Source organism: Corylus avellana, chromosome ca5 (assembly GCF_901000735.1).
Source record: "Corylus avellana chromosome ca5, CavTom2PMs-1.0".
Classification (NCBI taxonomy): domain Eukaryota; kingdom Viridiplantae; phylum Streptophyta; class Magnoliopsida; order Fagales; family Betulaceae; genus Corylus; species Corylus avellana.
In genome coordinates, this window is record NC_081545.1 from 35,735,954 (window position 1) to 35,751,111 (window position 15,158).

Consider the following 15,158-nt stretch of genomic DNA (forward strand, 5'->3'; position numbering starts at 1 on the left):
TGATTTGAACATCTGAATGAACATTGGATCCCATCTATTCCATGTTTCAAATTCAAACCAGCAGCTAATCCAAACTTAATAAGCCTTCCTCAGATGAGTTTCTCTGATCTCATCCTCCCATACTGGCGGGGATGGGATTCTTCTAAACTGAATGTTGTTTTTGATACTAACATCGTCAATCAGGTCCAGAAAATTCATCACCCCCTCAATCCCTCTCCTGACTCCATCTTCCCCTGTCCAATTTTCAGTGGAAACAGCTCATGAAATAGAAGAACAAGTAGTCAAAATACCCGCCACCAGAAAACATTCACCACTATAGCATGGAGGATTTTGGGACACGACGACAATTCTGAAATCCTATGGCCATTTGTAAAAAGATTCATCTATTTAATACACTCGTGTCTTTCTCTCGTCCTCATTTAAAAAATAAAAAATAAAAAATTAGCCATTAAATATCCTGGATCCACAAGAGTTAAGGATTGGAGTATACAAAATGGCATTCCTCTTGAAAATAATCTCTTTTGCAAATTCCAACCATTTTTTTCATAAAGTTCTTATGAAATTACAAATTTACGCTCAAATGAAAAATTATAAAAAGAAAATGGGAGATAACCCTCAAGTTACAATGCCAAAGTAAACTATATATAGGTTTTATTGTCCTATATAAAGAGGGATATACCTCAAGTTACAATGCTAAGATAAATCATGCCAACAAAGTTAGACGAACACCAAGAGAAGCACCTGAATTTTATCATTCGTCACGTGTTTTTATTGATGAAAAATGTTAGAGTTACATAATTTTTATAACTTGTTGACATGTGTGAGTAAATGATTTGAGGGTGTTATAATTTTTGTTTAATGTAAATTCCAATCACATACTAACATGTAACATTACTCTTTTTTCTTTTTTTATTCCCTTTGATTTTATTAGAGAAATACGTATATGAGAATTTCTTAAAATTTTATGTCCGAATTGACTGCAATTTGGGTAGAAAATAAGAAAGGGACCCTGAATGAGGCCCAAAGAAGCTCGGGTAGGTGGGCTCTGCAGTCCTCTCGGTTGGGGCTCCCTAGATTGGCTGTCCTCATCCTCGTTATATCAACTGTTTATGTTTTGGGCCATGATATGATTCCCTCTTAGCCTTCTAAAATCCTAGGATATTACAATTTGAACATTTTAAGAGCCATCTCCAAGTTATTTGTGCGAAATTAAGGCCCGGCATCATATATATATATATATATATATAAAAGTTGAATCACTCTGAGAAGTGTCGTACTATTGCGACATGTGGCATGAACTTTTTTTATTTTAATACTAAACCGGTTTTTTAAGAGTGAACTGATTTTTGCTTAAAAAACTGGTCATTAAATTAGCGTAATTAATGGCATTTCATTATATTTGAAGAGTTTTTCATATATAAATTATTCAATAAATTAAATATTATTAATGTCAAAATCAAATAAGGAAACAAATAATACAAATCAAATCATTACGTATTATTATGTTTAATCACTTTAATACTTATATAACATAATATTATATGTTATAGTTGAATTAGATGAACTAAATGGCAGGATGTAGAAACAAAATAGAACAAAATTTCATTGCATTATTAATCAAAAATAATAAAATTCCAGTTCAAAAAAACTTAAGTTGCATGGGTTAAGTCGTTTAATAAAAAATAATAAAAAACCGGGTTTTTAAGAGGCATAAAGATTATTAGTAAAAAATGTCATTGCATTATTTTTGGTTTTTTAAAATATATAAGTGTATATTAATTATTAATTGTATAGATTGTCGGATTTTTACTCAACATGATGATAAGGTATTTATTTTTTATTTCATTAACAAAAGTAATCTTTATTATTTTTATATATGATTAGCATCTTACGAGCAATTATATATTCGATGTTCAAACCAAAGTATAAAATCACAACGGTCATCTTGGGGCTTATTTTTGCTTAATGTCCATTAGTTTATAAAATCGTTAACTGATCGATATAACATGCTTCTTATTTGATATTTGACCGAGGCCTATTCGCCTAAGAGATTTTTTATTTATTTGTATTATTTACCCGGATTTTCAGATAATTTTTTTAAATACTTTTTATGCTTTTGAAAGCAAAAGAATGCAAAAATTTATTTGATTATTATACAAAAAAAAAAAAAAGAACTTCGAAACACCTAAGAGACAATTAAGATTGAATATATATAATGTGGGGTGGTAATTTGATTGCATTGTTGACCGAAAGATTTTTTATTATTTTGCTATGTACTTTTTTTAAGGCCCATAATTATATGGGTTTTATAATTTGTATGAAATATAATAGGTATACCACTATATAATAATATTAATGATTCTTACTAAGTTTTTATTAATGCTATGATAATAAACAATCCAAGTTTTCTTTTTGATATTTTTTTTTCTTTATATTTTTCATTTTAAACTGTACATATGGGAACAAAGATTTTAACATGTTTTAATTTATATGGATTAAACTAATTAAAGTTAAAGGCCTTATGATAGTAAAATTTTATGCAAATTATACATTTATGCAATGTTCTGTGTATAATTGTGTGTCATTATGTTGAGTAATATATTAGTGTATAACCTTTAGTATGTATTTTTATTTAAAAGAGCGTGATAGGTTTTTTTTACAACCTATAATGAAAAGTTTGATAGAGATGCGTTTAAAATTTGAAATTAAACTATAACAAAGAATATCACGCATACTTTTTTCTACAACCAAAGTACTTTTTTGAATGTTCATAATTTTGAGTTTTATTTGTATTGAAATCTAATAAGTATTATACCAATAATATTAGAGATTCTTTCTAATTTTATATTAATATTTTGATTAAGCAAAATTCAAATTTTCCTCTTACAATTATGAAAACTAAATTTCATAATACTTATGAAAAGTACGATTATAATATAATCCTAAGAATCCCGCGCATTGCGCGGATTATAAGCTAGTTATTATAAAGCAAAGATAAATATAATAGCCATTCCATCAATACATCCTTGTTAATCAATTATTTAGAGGATTGACTGATGGAAATATACACCCTTTTGTCTTCCATGTTAACCCTTCATCTTACGAGAAATGGCCGGGCCTCTCTCTTTTTCCTGTGTAGGAGCCAAAGTTTCACTGTCCGGCATATTCTGAGGCTCAGAAGACAAAATTTCAGCGTCTAGTGGAGCTAAAGTTTCACTGTCTGGGATACTTTGAGGCTCAGAGGACAAAACTTCAGCATCTTGTGGGGTCAAAGTTTTACTGTCCGGGATACTTTGAGGCTCAAAAGACAAAACTTCAACGTCTTGTAGGGTCAAAGTTTCACTGTCCTGGATACTTTGAGGCTCAAAAGACAAAACTTCAGCGTCTTGTGGGGTCAAAGTTTCACTGTCCGGGATTCTTTGAGGCTCAGAAGACAAAATTTCAGCGTCTAGTGGGACTAAAGTTTCACTGTCAGTGATACTTTGAGGCTTAGAAGTCAAAATTTCAACGTCTGGTAGGATCAAAGTTTTACTATCCGGGTTTGGTGGGACTGGCGCCGGCTCTAAAGTTGGAAGGATATCAGAAGAACTTGATGATAATGGCGACTGCATCAGAGGTCGAAGAATGGCATGCTCGGGCAATGTCAGAGGAGCTGAAGAAGATGGTTGCTGCCCAGTAGAAGGATGAGCCAAACACGTCAGAGTAGCCAAAAGAACAAGGAAAACCAAGGCAAAGGAAGAAAATGGGAGGTGGGAAATGGAAGCCATGGCTGTAATAGCTGTGTGTGTGTGTGTGCAGTACATTAGAAAGGACGGTGAGTATTTATAGGAAGAAGCGCCTCTTGATATGCAGAACTTTGAGGAGCGCAGAGAAAATTATGACCATTTGACTACCCTCACATGTAGCACCATAGTTCTTACCCTCTCTTGAAATGGCATGTTCATAATCATGAATGAGAGAGAGAGAGAGAGAGATAGAGAGAAATCAGTAAAAAAAAAAGTTGCGACACTTGGAGGAAGTTCGCGGAACATGAAAAGAATATGAAAAAAGTCTTTTTTTTTTCTTAGAGGGTAGTGAGAATTGGGAGAAGTTTGCGGAACATGAAAAGATTATGACAAAAATCATTTTTCTTCCTTCTTAAGAGGGAGATAATATGGTTTTCCAAGTCTTTTATATCTATATGCACATCCTAATTAACTCAAAACTGAGTTAGAAGAATTTACAAAAAATACAGTCTATTCATAGAGAGCACTAAAACCCAATCTATTAAATTGACGTATGTTCATAGAGCGTATAATTCTCATAATAATACTAACAAAGCATATTTAATTTTTACATGCATTTTAAGGACAAATGTTAGTTTAATAGAGTCGATCAGAAAAAATTCTTCCAACCCAATTTGAAAGAAAATTTTGTCCTCCTAATTAAGTACCTAGCAAGATCATTAGTCAATCTCACAAAAGTTATTTTGTTTTGTTTTGATCAAAAAAGGTCTGATAAATGTTAATTTTGTTGTTCAAAAGATCATGGTTTAAATTTCTTTTTGGATGAATAGTGGTTTGAATTTCTTTTCCAAAGTTAACGGCCGGAGGGAATGTACAGAGACCAAATCAAATTATAGGCGTCCAATGGTTTTTTTTTTTTTTTTTCAAGTAACAAGGACAACGCTATGGCAATGCATGGCATGCAACAATCTTCTTTGAGTCTCATACATAGAGCACTTGAATGTTATTTAAACAAGAACATTCAATCAGCAAGACAAAGAAACTGTGTACGGAGGAGGAAAAAGAAAAATGTACAACTATCTGAATTTACAAAAATGGTATAGTATAAAGCAATTGCCTTCTGAAAAACAACATCTTTTATACTTACACCAGGTTGGTCGACAAAACTATACAGTATAACTTCCTTTGTAAATATGCAGCAATTCCATAAGCCAAGATTTTGCAGCAGTGTTGAATTCTTAACAAATCCTCTCCATGACTCCTTTCCTTCTGTTTTGATACATGAAACAAGGAGATATGTCAGTGAGGATATAATAAGGAAACCTGCACAAGCATCAACACAAGTACATAAAACAACAAAGCAGTCTGCAAGGTCTGCATGCATGGATTTGTGGGGTGTAAATTTTCCTTTAATAAAGCCCACCTACAATTTCTTGGTGGCTCAAACTGACAGGATGTGACCTATATTAACATTTTATTCAAGTAAAAAATGCATGGAGGTCCATCTGACTATCAATTATCACCTTCAAGCCATAGGAGCATTACACCCCATGACCAAGTCAAAAGCCACTATCCGATGCCATTTGGATATCTATGCAATAAGTAAAATCACTGTATGACTTAAAACAAAATCGGTGTATGATTTTCCCTGCGAGCCAAAGGTTCTGCAAGATAAAAGGCAAAGTATGCTGAAAACTAACCATGTCATTACTAATTTGTTTGAACTTCATCCTCTGCGCAATGCTAAATTTTCTGTACAGAATTGACCTGAATGGCACGTTTGAAAAGGGATTTGTAATCTTGACTTCTTGACCATTCATCAATCTCACGAGCACGTAATACAGGCAGTGGATGTGAAAGCTGCCTTGTTTGAGCATTTCTGGACAGCATGAGTAGAAAGCATCAATAAGGAAGTTGATAATGTAAGAAATTTCAGATAAATGATAACCCACTTTATGTTGTCTGCATGAGCAGCTGCTCACCTTATATACCACCCAACTGGGCTTGAAGAAGCTTTGTCATAAGACCGAGCTTGCTCCAAGAATGCGTCCACATTCAGTTGATCAGCCATGGACGGGCATCCCCCAGCCAATTTCATTAGAACGGAGATGACCACCTCTTGTGGGAGTGTCAAATGGAAATCAGATAATAAATCAAACTGGCATACAACAGATAATAAAAGAATGCATAGTGTAAGTTTTTAGTATTATATACCTTAGGGTCTTGAGCAACAAGAAGGGCTGCACGATCACAAGTCAGCTCTGCTGCTCGGAGCCAGCGAAACAACTGTTCTTCTAAACTCTGTGCTATTAGCCCACCAAGACCTGCAAAATTCATGGACATCCAAAACACCATAATGGATATTGATAATTTAATCTAGAACCCAACTATCATATTCAGCAACAAGCAGCTATCAATCATCCTAGTTAGCCACATGCAGGATTTCTTATCACGAGCATGACTAAGAGTCCCCTAGCTTTACACCTCTCACATAGTGGAAAATATCTGGATAACTTGGGTACTTCCAATCTCTAGTATACATGTAAAGATACCCCTCCTTAACATGTCTCCATGCAGGCACATGCACAAATTGCGAGCACACATACACAAGCACACAACATAACAGCTTTTTTTTTTTTTTTTTTTTCTCAGTCTGATAAACAAAATATATATCTATAATTGTGATCTGCCAAATAAACTGCAGCTCAGAACCTGAAAGATCTCATACTGAAATCCCAATGTATTGTGGGTTCAGGATCCATAGCCTTTTCTAATTAACTATCTCAATAAGTCTAAGATAAACAAAATGTATAATAATGGTATCCATTCACCAAATCACCTACCAGGTACAGTATAGGCCCCAAGGGTAAGAATATTCGCGTATGTAAGCCAAACACCATGGTCGCATTTCAGGTGGCCCAACTCATGAGCCAAAACAGCCTATAAAGCAGTCAAATGGCAGGAATTTAATAACATTTCATGAATAAAACACAGCAATTTCACTAGAATTTACAAGGTATACAATAATGTAAATGGACCAGAAGCAGCCCAAGAGCACATTAACTATAGATTTTAAGCAGCAAATATGACTGCTAATAGGGGTGAGATTGCAAACACTAGGTGAAAAAAAAAAACCACAAACATGTTTTTAACCAGGAGATCAAACAAAAGACCTGCAATTCTGTCTGCGTCAGAAGCTCCACAAGGCTGGTATGAACAACAACAAATGGTCTTTTACCACTTATAGCTAAAGTATATGCATTTGGTACAGGACTTTGTCGGACATACAGGTCAGGAGCTTCAATGTTCAGTATTTTAGCAGCCTCAACCATCAATTTGTGTAGACCAGAAAGCTGATACAAAAGGAACAGTATTTAAAACCACTAGATAAATCAATAACAGAAAAACATAATTTTCACATTCACACATTTGACTTTCATTAAGGGATGAAAATTTAACAAATAAGTATTAATGAAGCAACTATAACAGAATGAATTCGCACACATACAAACCAATAGGAGCAATCGAGTTACAAGATTTCTAAAAGATTCAACACATCCAATTTGAAAATAGTGTAACATAGGTAGTAATATGGGATGAGTTCAAGATGCCTCCTAACTCCTAGTGTTGAAGTTCTTTCAACTAATATCCTATACATAAACACTTTTTTTTTTTTTTTTTTAATTTTTTATGATGACTATCCCATACGTAACACTTATCAGGCAAGAATATTAACACTGCTTGCATGTGGTAAATAAAAACTTCTTAGCAAGCTTTTTTACACATTCAAGCAACCGTGTTGATCAAAAATGTATAAAATTTTATTAATCCGCCATATTCTCACGAGTAAAAGAAAACACAAACATCACAAACACGTATTTTCAATAGAGTTTGAATGTAGCATTCAAATAGCAAACACAAGCATCTCCAATGTGGCATTCTCCAATAAATGAATTTGTCTCACCACATATATCCGCAAAGGATGCTGCCACGAGTATGAAAAGATTGTATAAACAAAAATCCAACAGCAACATGCCATATATGTTACACATAACATATAGCCCTCTTAAATAAGACATACATCTTCCTCTACAATACGCTTCGCTTTGGCTAAGAATCACATATTACCTGATTTTCAGAAACAAGAACCGATGTCCCAATATTCTCCAGAAGCATGACCTGCTCTGCAATAGTTCCTGCAAAAAGGTAACATCTCCAACATCCATTGTCAAATCTTTGAAATACTCACAATGCGTTCATATCGATAACCAAGACAAAAGTTTTGTACACAGTGCACTCATACTATATTCTTTAATACATAATCTTCCTCAATCCTCAGATAATAAAGTGTCGGTTACAGAGAACAATATAACCTAGACATGAAAATGCACATTTTTATTACCTAGAAGAACCTTTGCGAGATCATTCAACCCTGGGATCGCCCTCAGAATCAGCGTGTTCTGACCAATTAAATATAGACCAAAACTTTTAAAATAAATTAAGTATTCAATTTCTTCCATATAAAGCTTAATAAGCCAAAACAAAGTTAATCTCTCTGTTTATTCGCTGAGAAACTGAGATCGGTTTTTCAAGAGGATAATCAATTTACAGTCGCACCTGTTTATCAAGAGGATGTCGGAAATCATCGGCGTCGAGGTCGCGGAAGACAACCGAGGCGGCTCTGCAAAGAGAAATTCTAACCCCGCGGTTCTTCCTCGACGAATCGAATCCGAGTGAAGAAGATGAACCAAATCTCAGGCTATCGGAGGCGACGAAGCTGAGACTGAGAGACTTGGGCTTTTGGGAGACGCAGAGCGAGGACAGAGGTATGGAGGCCATTGAAGCAAAAAAGCAGAGAAAGAGAGAAAGTTAGCGAGGATTCTTAGCGCTTTTGAATTTCTGGTTTTTTGTGATTGGAAGATTTGGTTTAGCTTAGCAGTGTTCTAGTGATGTTTGTAGTGAAGCGTATGTACGTTTGTGTCCACAGCCTACCCACGGCAACCGTTTGGCGCCATTTCGCTTTCCGTTGACTATTTTCTCTTACGATATATATTTGTCTTTTCTGTTTTTGCCCTTCTTAACATTGGACTAAGGTCCCAGACATTAAAATCAATTATTAGGATTTAACCACTTAATCTTTAAAAAAGCAAAATAAAATAAGTAAAAATGTGGCCGGACCATCTTTGAGAAGCGAAAGAGGTGGGTCGACCATTTCCATGAAAGGGGCCGGGTAGTCGAACAAAATCTTCAATCATCTTCTTTATCATCTCAAAATATAAAACCGTGAATGTTCACTCTTCAAAATGACAGTCGGATAATTTTATATTTTATTTGTCTAAATTTGTATAATTCATTTTAAATGAAGGGTGTAGATTTTTAGAGTTGCAGGATAATCAATTATTTTATGGTTACACCGCATTAGATGAATATTTTACCCAAATTAATGGATTCTAAACTTTCAAAAAAAAAAAAAAAAAAAATTGGTAAGTATTATGTCATAACAAAAGATTGTAAGCTTAGTGATAGAACTTAACCTCACGTGTTACAATAAATTATGGCTCTATTATACTAACAGGAATTATAAGGTCCTAGGGTCAGATTAGTCAAGTGCATGTATTGTCACTAAAAAATAGATCAACTCGAGTAATTAAATATTCTAATATAAATGAAAAGATCATATTGATTATTTCAACTAATAATACTTTAAAATAATCAGAACTCAAAAAAATTACTACTTTTTCGTGTCAAGAATATTGATTATTCAATAAAATACTGGCCAAACAAAAAATAGTGAGTGGTCCACTTTATATTAGATAATATAAGTTACAAACGACGCCGTTTGCTGGATATAATCCAGTTCACTTTTCCACTCCCTCTTTCTCCTTCTCTGGTTAACCTCATCGCAGACTTCTCCATCAAGACTCGCACATTTCACGCTTTGCTATAGCTTGAATCATGTCAGTTCTCCACTCATAGCTAAGGCTCTGTTTGTTTTCTCGGAATAAAATTTCGTGAACATATACATATTTTGTAATATATATGGAGATATATTTCCGTCGCAGTAAAATTTTCTTTTCTAGGAACTAATTTCGTGTATTTCTTTGTTAAGTGATTTACTATTTTTAAGTTTCTGTGTGTTTTTTTCCGCAAAAAAAAGGAGGAAATCGGTGAATCGTCCGCCAACACCAGATGCAGGAGAAAATCAAGAAAAAGAACCATCGGTTCGAGAAATTGTCAACATCAAGGTCTGTTTGTTAATCCCTTTATTCTTCTAGTATTTTATTTTAGTTTGGAAAATGAAATATGTGAATGGGTTTGCTTTAAATTTAGATTTTTTTATTTATTGATAATTTGAAAAAATGTTGTTCTACAGTTGATTGAGAGCGGTGAAAAAGAGCGATTAATGGAGCTTCTAAGGGAAAGGCTTATAGAGTGTGGTTGGAAGGATGAAATGAAAGCTCTTTGCAGGTTTTGCCTCTAGTAGGGATTTAGTTTCACCACTATTCTCAAATTATTCTTATGTTATACACGCACACACACACAAATTCAACTAGCTTGCATAATTCCAAAAATGTAGCTTGATTTGGCAGAAGTCCCACTAATACATCAAACTTGAGGTTGCATGTATCCTTATGTTATCTCCAGTCAAGAGGCTTTTGATTTATGTAGTGGGCTCAGGGGAAATTGGTTAGCTATTGGTTGAAGCAATTGCATAAGCTAGTAGGAAGCTTGATAGTAGGTAGATATGACATAAAATTGGACAACAGAGAGGACTGACATTACCAAATTGCCTCTTTTAGCTGGAGATTACAAGCCTACTTACCTTGCAGTTTTGATGCAACTTTAGATGAAAAAAGAAGAAAACAAAAATGTTAAATTGTGGGTGTATACTGCATATTATCGTTGCAATTATTTAAACTAATTGTTTTTTTAGTAGTTTTTCGGCCGTCCAAGTGCTGGATGGGGATGGGTATATTGAGATTCCTCTTGAGCAAGTCGCATTTACTATGTTGAGAATACTTTCCAACTTGGTCTTTTGCATAACCTTAAACCTTGGTCTTTTGCCCCTTACCTGTTCAATAAGATTGATTTTTGAAAAGGAAAGGATCAAAAGTTGTTTTAGTAATGGTATCTAGTTATTCTGATCAAGTTTTGCGCACAGATGTAAATATGTTTATTTATCATGATAGCTGGTCTGACTTTTCAGTATATGGGAATCCATCTCATTCTTCTTTTTAACCTCAGGGCATTTGTAAAGAAGAAAGGAAGAAATAATGTTACAGTGGATGACCTCATACATGTAATTACTCCAAAGGGCAGAGGTAAAGATTTCTGTTGTTTTTTCCTATGGTTTTCGTTTCAAACTATAAATTGTTTATAACGAAGCAACTAACATATGGCCACTTGGAACACATTGGTCTTATTGGATGTTGGGCATATTTAGTTCTAGGCTTGGCAATTTTCTCATTCTTATCAGAAATTTGTATGTCTTGTTTTAAAATCTCTCTCTCTCTCTCTCTCTCTCTCTCTCTCTTAAACTTAGCAGACGAACAAGAACACATGATATGTGCTAAATGTAGTGATTGTGGTGAGAGGCTTTCAAGTGGTACTTACACAATATAAATGGTGGATGAACAGCATCCATATGGTGTGTTTAGGGTATGAGAAGCTTTGATTCAAATGCCATTTCCCTCCCCATAAGAATGGGGTGAAAGATGAGATCGTGGATTAGAACAACTGGGTGCGTGTGTGACTTGCGTTTAAAAAAAATCTTGTCCATGTATTTTGTTAGAAATTAAAGACTATCTATCTTCGCTTCACCTAATAATGCTTGCAATATTTTCATTTTTCAGTATTAACTTTCCTTCCTCATCATGATAACAATTCGTTTCTAGTAAATGGTTGTGATTTCTTTTTTTCTTGCAAATTTAATTGGAGAAACAGCATTTACCCTCGAACTAACATCTTATTTGCAAGCATCTTTCATACTTTGTGTTAAATCACAATCAACCCCTCAAACTATGCAACACCTTCCAGTTATCCATCCATTAGCATTTTTGGTAAGTTGGACAAGAATAACCCCATGTGAACTACATGTGACCAATTTTGACTGAAATTACCCATCATTCCCCCGCATCATATATATATATATATATATATAAACTCACACCCGTAGTCTCAGCCATGGAGGGGGAGGCTTGTTGGCCAGTGCATAAGGGAAGGCTGTAGGTCCCTGGCCTCACGACCATGACCATGGAGTATGAGGAGACCTACTGCTGTGGGTGACATGCGACCATGGCCAAAGACCCATGGTCATGGCTATGGAGGTTGGTTCTCCACGACCATGCAGTGGTGGATTTTTTTTATTTTTTTTTTTGTAATGTAAAGAATACAATTGTATTTTCACACATTTGATGCGGGGGTGTAATAGTTACTTTGAGTCAAATGGGGCTGCCATATCGAAGGGATAAATGTGCGTGACTAAGCTGGACTCAAAGAACAAAAGTGGTTTATCTCATTATAAGCTTGATCCATTGCTTATACCTGGTAGTCTTATAAACACCCAGGCAATGGGCTGGCTATCAGACAGTCAAGGACATAAATTTACATAGTTGCCTAGATTTGATTTTTTGGTGGAATGCCTTATTCATATAATTTTGTTTTTCTTTCTATTCATATAGTTTAATTGTTCAAATTAGCCCTTGAACACTTCTATCTCTTTGTGAATTCTATCTAACCTGGTAGGCAGACTGACTTTACAGTGATGTGCTTTTTTGGGCAACAATAACAGTCCACAGCTCTCTTTTACACTATATTTCTCAAACAAGTTCATGACATGTTAAAATTTGCCCGTGCAGCCTCCATTCCTGATTCCATAAAGGCTGAACTGTTGCAAAGAATTCGAACGTTCCTCGTGTCAGCAGCTCTTTGACACATCAGCGTGGTTGCTCTATCCCTTTGTTCATGAAAGATGCACTCAGTGGACAGTAACCCTTTGTTCAGGCAAAATATATTATGGGTTTCTTGGGGTGGAGGCAACTGTACTTTACTGTAACAGCCAGCTGAATGCTTGAGAAAGTTTCATCATTTTATTGCTATTATGATCAGAACTGATAGAAACCAGTTCCTTATGCTTGTAATAATTCTTATTTACAAATATTTTCATTAGTCAACTCTTAGATCTTTCTTTGTTTTCTGCTCTGAATAATGTTTCCGGAAATCTTTTTAATCTAGTCTATTAAATCAATGTTTTTGAATATGAATTGCACCTTGGGATTGTCAACACCTTAAATATAATCCAATAATAACTCTTTGTATGTAAGAACTCTTAACCCCGGCCAGTCAAGAGACATGAATACATATATAACCAAATGGTCTCTCTCCGAATGCATGGGTTATATTTGTGTGATAAAAAATTATCTCGGAACATTTATTATTATTATTATTATTATTATTATTATGAGACAACTGCTATATAATATGAATTATTTTTTTTGCATTTCATTCCATGCAAAGAGGAAAATGAGGACGAGAGCAACAATTATGAGGATTATTGTGTTGTTGCTTTTGGTTCATGAGCCAGGCTGTTGAATTAGTGGATGCCACCATTTCCTTTTAACCTGTCGCATTCGCAAAACCATTTTCTTTCTCGCCTTTCTCGAGTGTGAAAACCAAAACCAAAACCAAAGCCAAACGCCAATGATCGATGAACTAATAGATTCTCATGCATATCTATAATCTACGTAACCTGAGGTAAACATCAAGCTTTTTTTCTTCTTTTTTTCATAAGGATTTTTCCTACATTTAAAAAAAAAGGAAAAAGAAAACAGAAATGAAGTTTAAGGAAGAAGCTGGTGGTGCTCATAGTTGATGAAAAAGGGTTTAATTTCTTTTGGTGGCAATATATATAAAACCCTCATAATGATCAGCTTAATTAATTTCTCATCTTCGTCCAGTACTTCATGTTAATATTGTGATTCAAGTTATATATATCTTTGTAAAATGCAAAGCTAACCTATTGAAACCATATATAGCCAATTAACAATCTCCTCCCATTCCCAAGAGACCCACAATGAGAAAATGTTAACATTTGTTTGTTTATTATTTCTTGCTGTTCCCGAATCATCTACACCATGAATCAGAATATGATCCTCTCCATAACTCCATTTCAAGTAAAATGGAGTTCCTTTTTCTTCTCTTATGTGCAAGAAAAAAAAAATAAAATTGCAAGGATCATAGCCAGTGTTAGCAAGCAGAGATGTCTCATGTCAGTCACCATTTTCTTAAAAATATTTTAACCATTAACACGTAGTGGGCTATTAATTGCCCCCTCAATTCCTTGTTCCTTTCAAGTGGATTGAATTTAAAAAAAATAATAATAAAATAAAATTGGGAACTCTGTTTGCAAACACAATAAGAAGCACAGCACACCAGTTCAAATAAAAAAATGGTCCTCCACGACCATTTTCATTGTCATTGGCAGGCAGTCTTTTAATGTGACAGGTGGTGGGTAAAGATGAAAGCTTCGTGGAAATTAACCTGGCTACAAGCCTACTATACTAGATCCTAGATCTACAAGTGCAAGAATAATTGATTACTAGTTTTTTGTATGGTTAAAATGCATTTCACTTGTTGAAATAAAGGCATAAATTAATGTAGGAATAAAAGAAGAAAAACAATATGATGCTTCCAATACTTTATGTTAAATATTGTGATTCAAGTTACATCGATCGATCTGTGCAAAATGCAAAGTTACTAACCTATTGAAAACATACCCAATAAGCCAAACAATCTCCCTCCCAAGAGACTCATGGATTCTTTCTTTTCTGTCATTTAGGGCTGATTTTTTTGGATGGATGGAATTTGTGATACTTGGACATTTTCTTGAGCTGAAGAAGAGAAAGATCCGTCGCTAATTTGCCTCCCATGTAGCATAAGTAATTATTGAGCTTCCCTTGTGTTTGCACGACTAAAGCGCACGAGGTTATTTGCAAAAAGCAAATGAGAGAATGCTAGAGCCAATTGGTTGGTTTCCATAGCAAATAAGTAATCGATTATTTTCACCTTCTTTTTTTTTTTCTTTTTCTTTTTTTTTCTAATAAAATGAGGGTAAAAAGGCTACAGGGGAGGATCTTTCCCACTTCTGATCTGGGTGGAAGAGAAAATGAAAGATCTCATAAGAATGCTTCCAAAAACAAGATGGGAAACGACCCATTTAGCTAAAATATGTGTACGAAAATTAGCACATCTAGACACTTTCAAAGCATTTCAACTTTAAAAAAATCAAAAAGCTAAATTAATATCATAAATACAATTAGCAAAAGACCAAGACAAAAAAAGAGCAGGGTTGTTTATGGCCAAAACAACAAGAAGAGCATTCCCTTCCAAAAAGAGTTGATCACACCCTGAAAAAAACTGTCAAGCATGTCGCCA

At 34.4% G+C, this 15,158-nt stretch overlaps 2 protein-coding genes across 2 annotated transcripts; one reads left to right on the forward strand and one right to left on the reverse strand.

Annotated features, from left to right (window-relative positions):
- Nucleotides 1–4,698: 4,698 nt before the first annotated feature.
- On the reverse strand, nucleotides 4,699–8,633 carry LOC132181384 (plastoglobule-localized metallopeptidase 48, chloroplastic). The gene is made up of 9 exons (XM_059594578.1): nucleotides 8,343–8,633; nucleotides 8,128–8,185; nucleotides 7,854–7,921; nucleotides 6,899–7,078; nucleotides 6,569–6,665; nucleotides 5,940–6,049; nucleotides 5,708–5,841; nucleotides 5,426–5,604; nucleotides 4,699–4,994 (listed from the first exon to the last, which is right to left on the reverse strand). Exons 1-8 carry the CDS (start codon nucleotides 8,562–8,564, stop codon nucleotides 5,469–5,471), a joined length of 1,005 nt encoding a protein of 334 aa, XP_059450561.1. The 5' UTR covers nucleotides 8,565–8,633; the 3' UTR covers nucleotides 4,699–4,994; nucleotides 5,426–5,468.
- Nucleotides 8,634–9,577: 944 nt separating this feature from the next.
- Nucleotides 9,578–12,972, forward strand: LOC132181333 (transcription and mRNA export factor ENY2). The gene is made up of 5 exons (XM_059594511.1): nucleotides 9,578–9,682; nucleotides 9,883–9,970; nucleotides 10,099–10,193; nucleotides 10,971–11,047; nucleotides 12,584–12,972. Coding segments are annotated over exons 1-5 (336 nt in total). The 5' UTR covers nucleotides 9,578–9,680; the 3' UTR covers nucleotides 12,658–12,972.
- The last annotated feature ends 2,186 nt before the right edge of the window (nucleotides 12,973–15,158 follow it).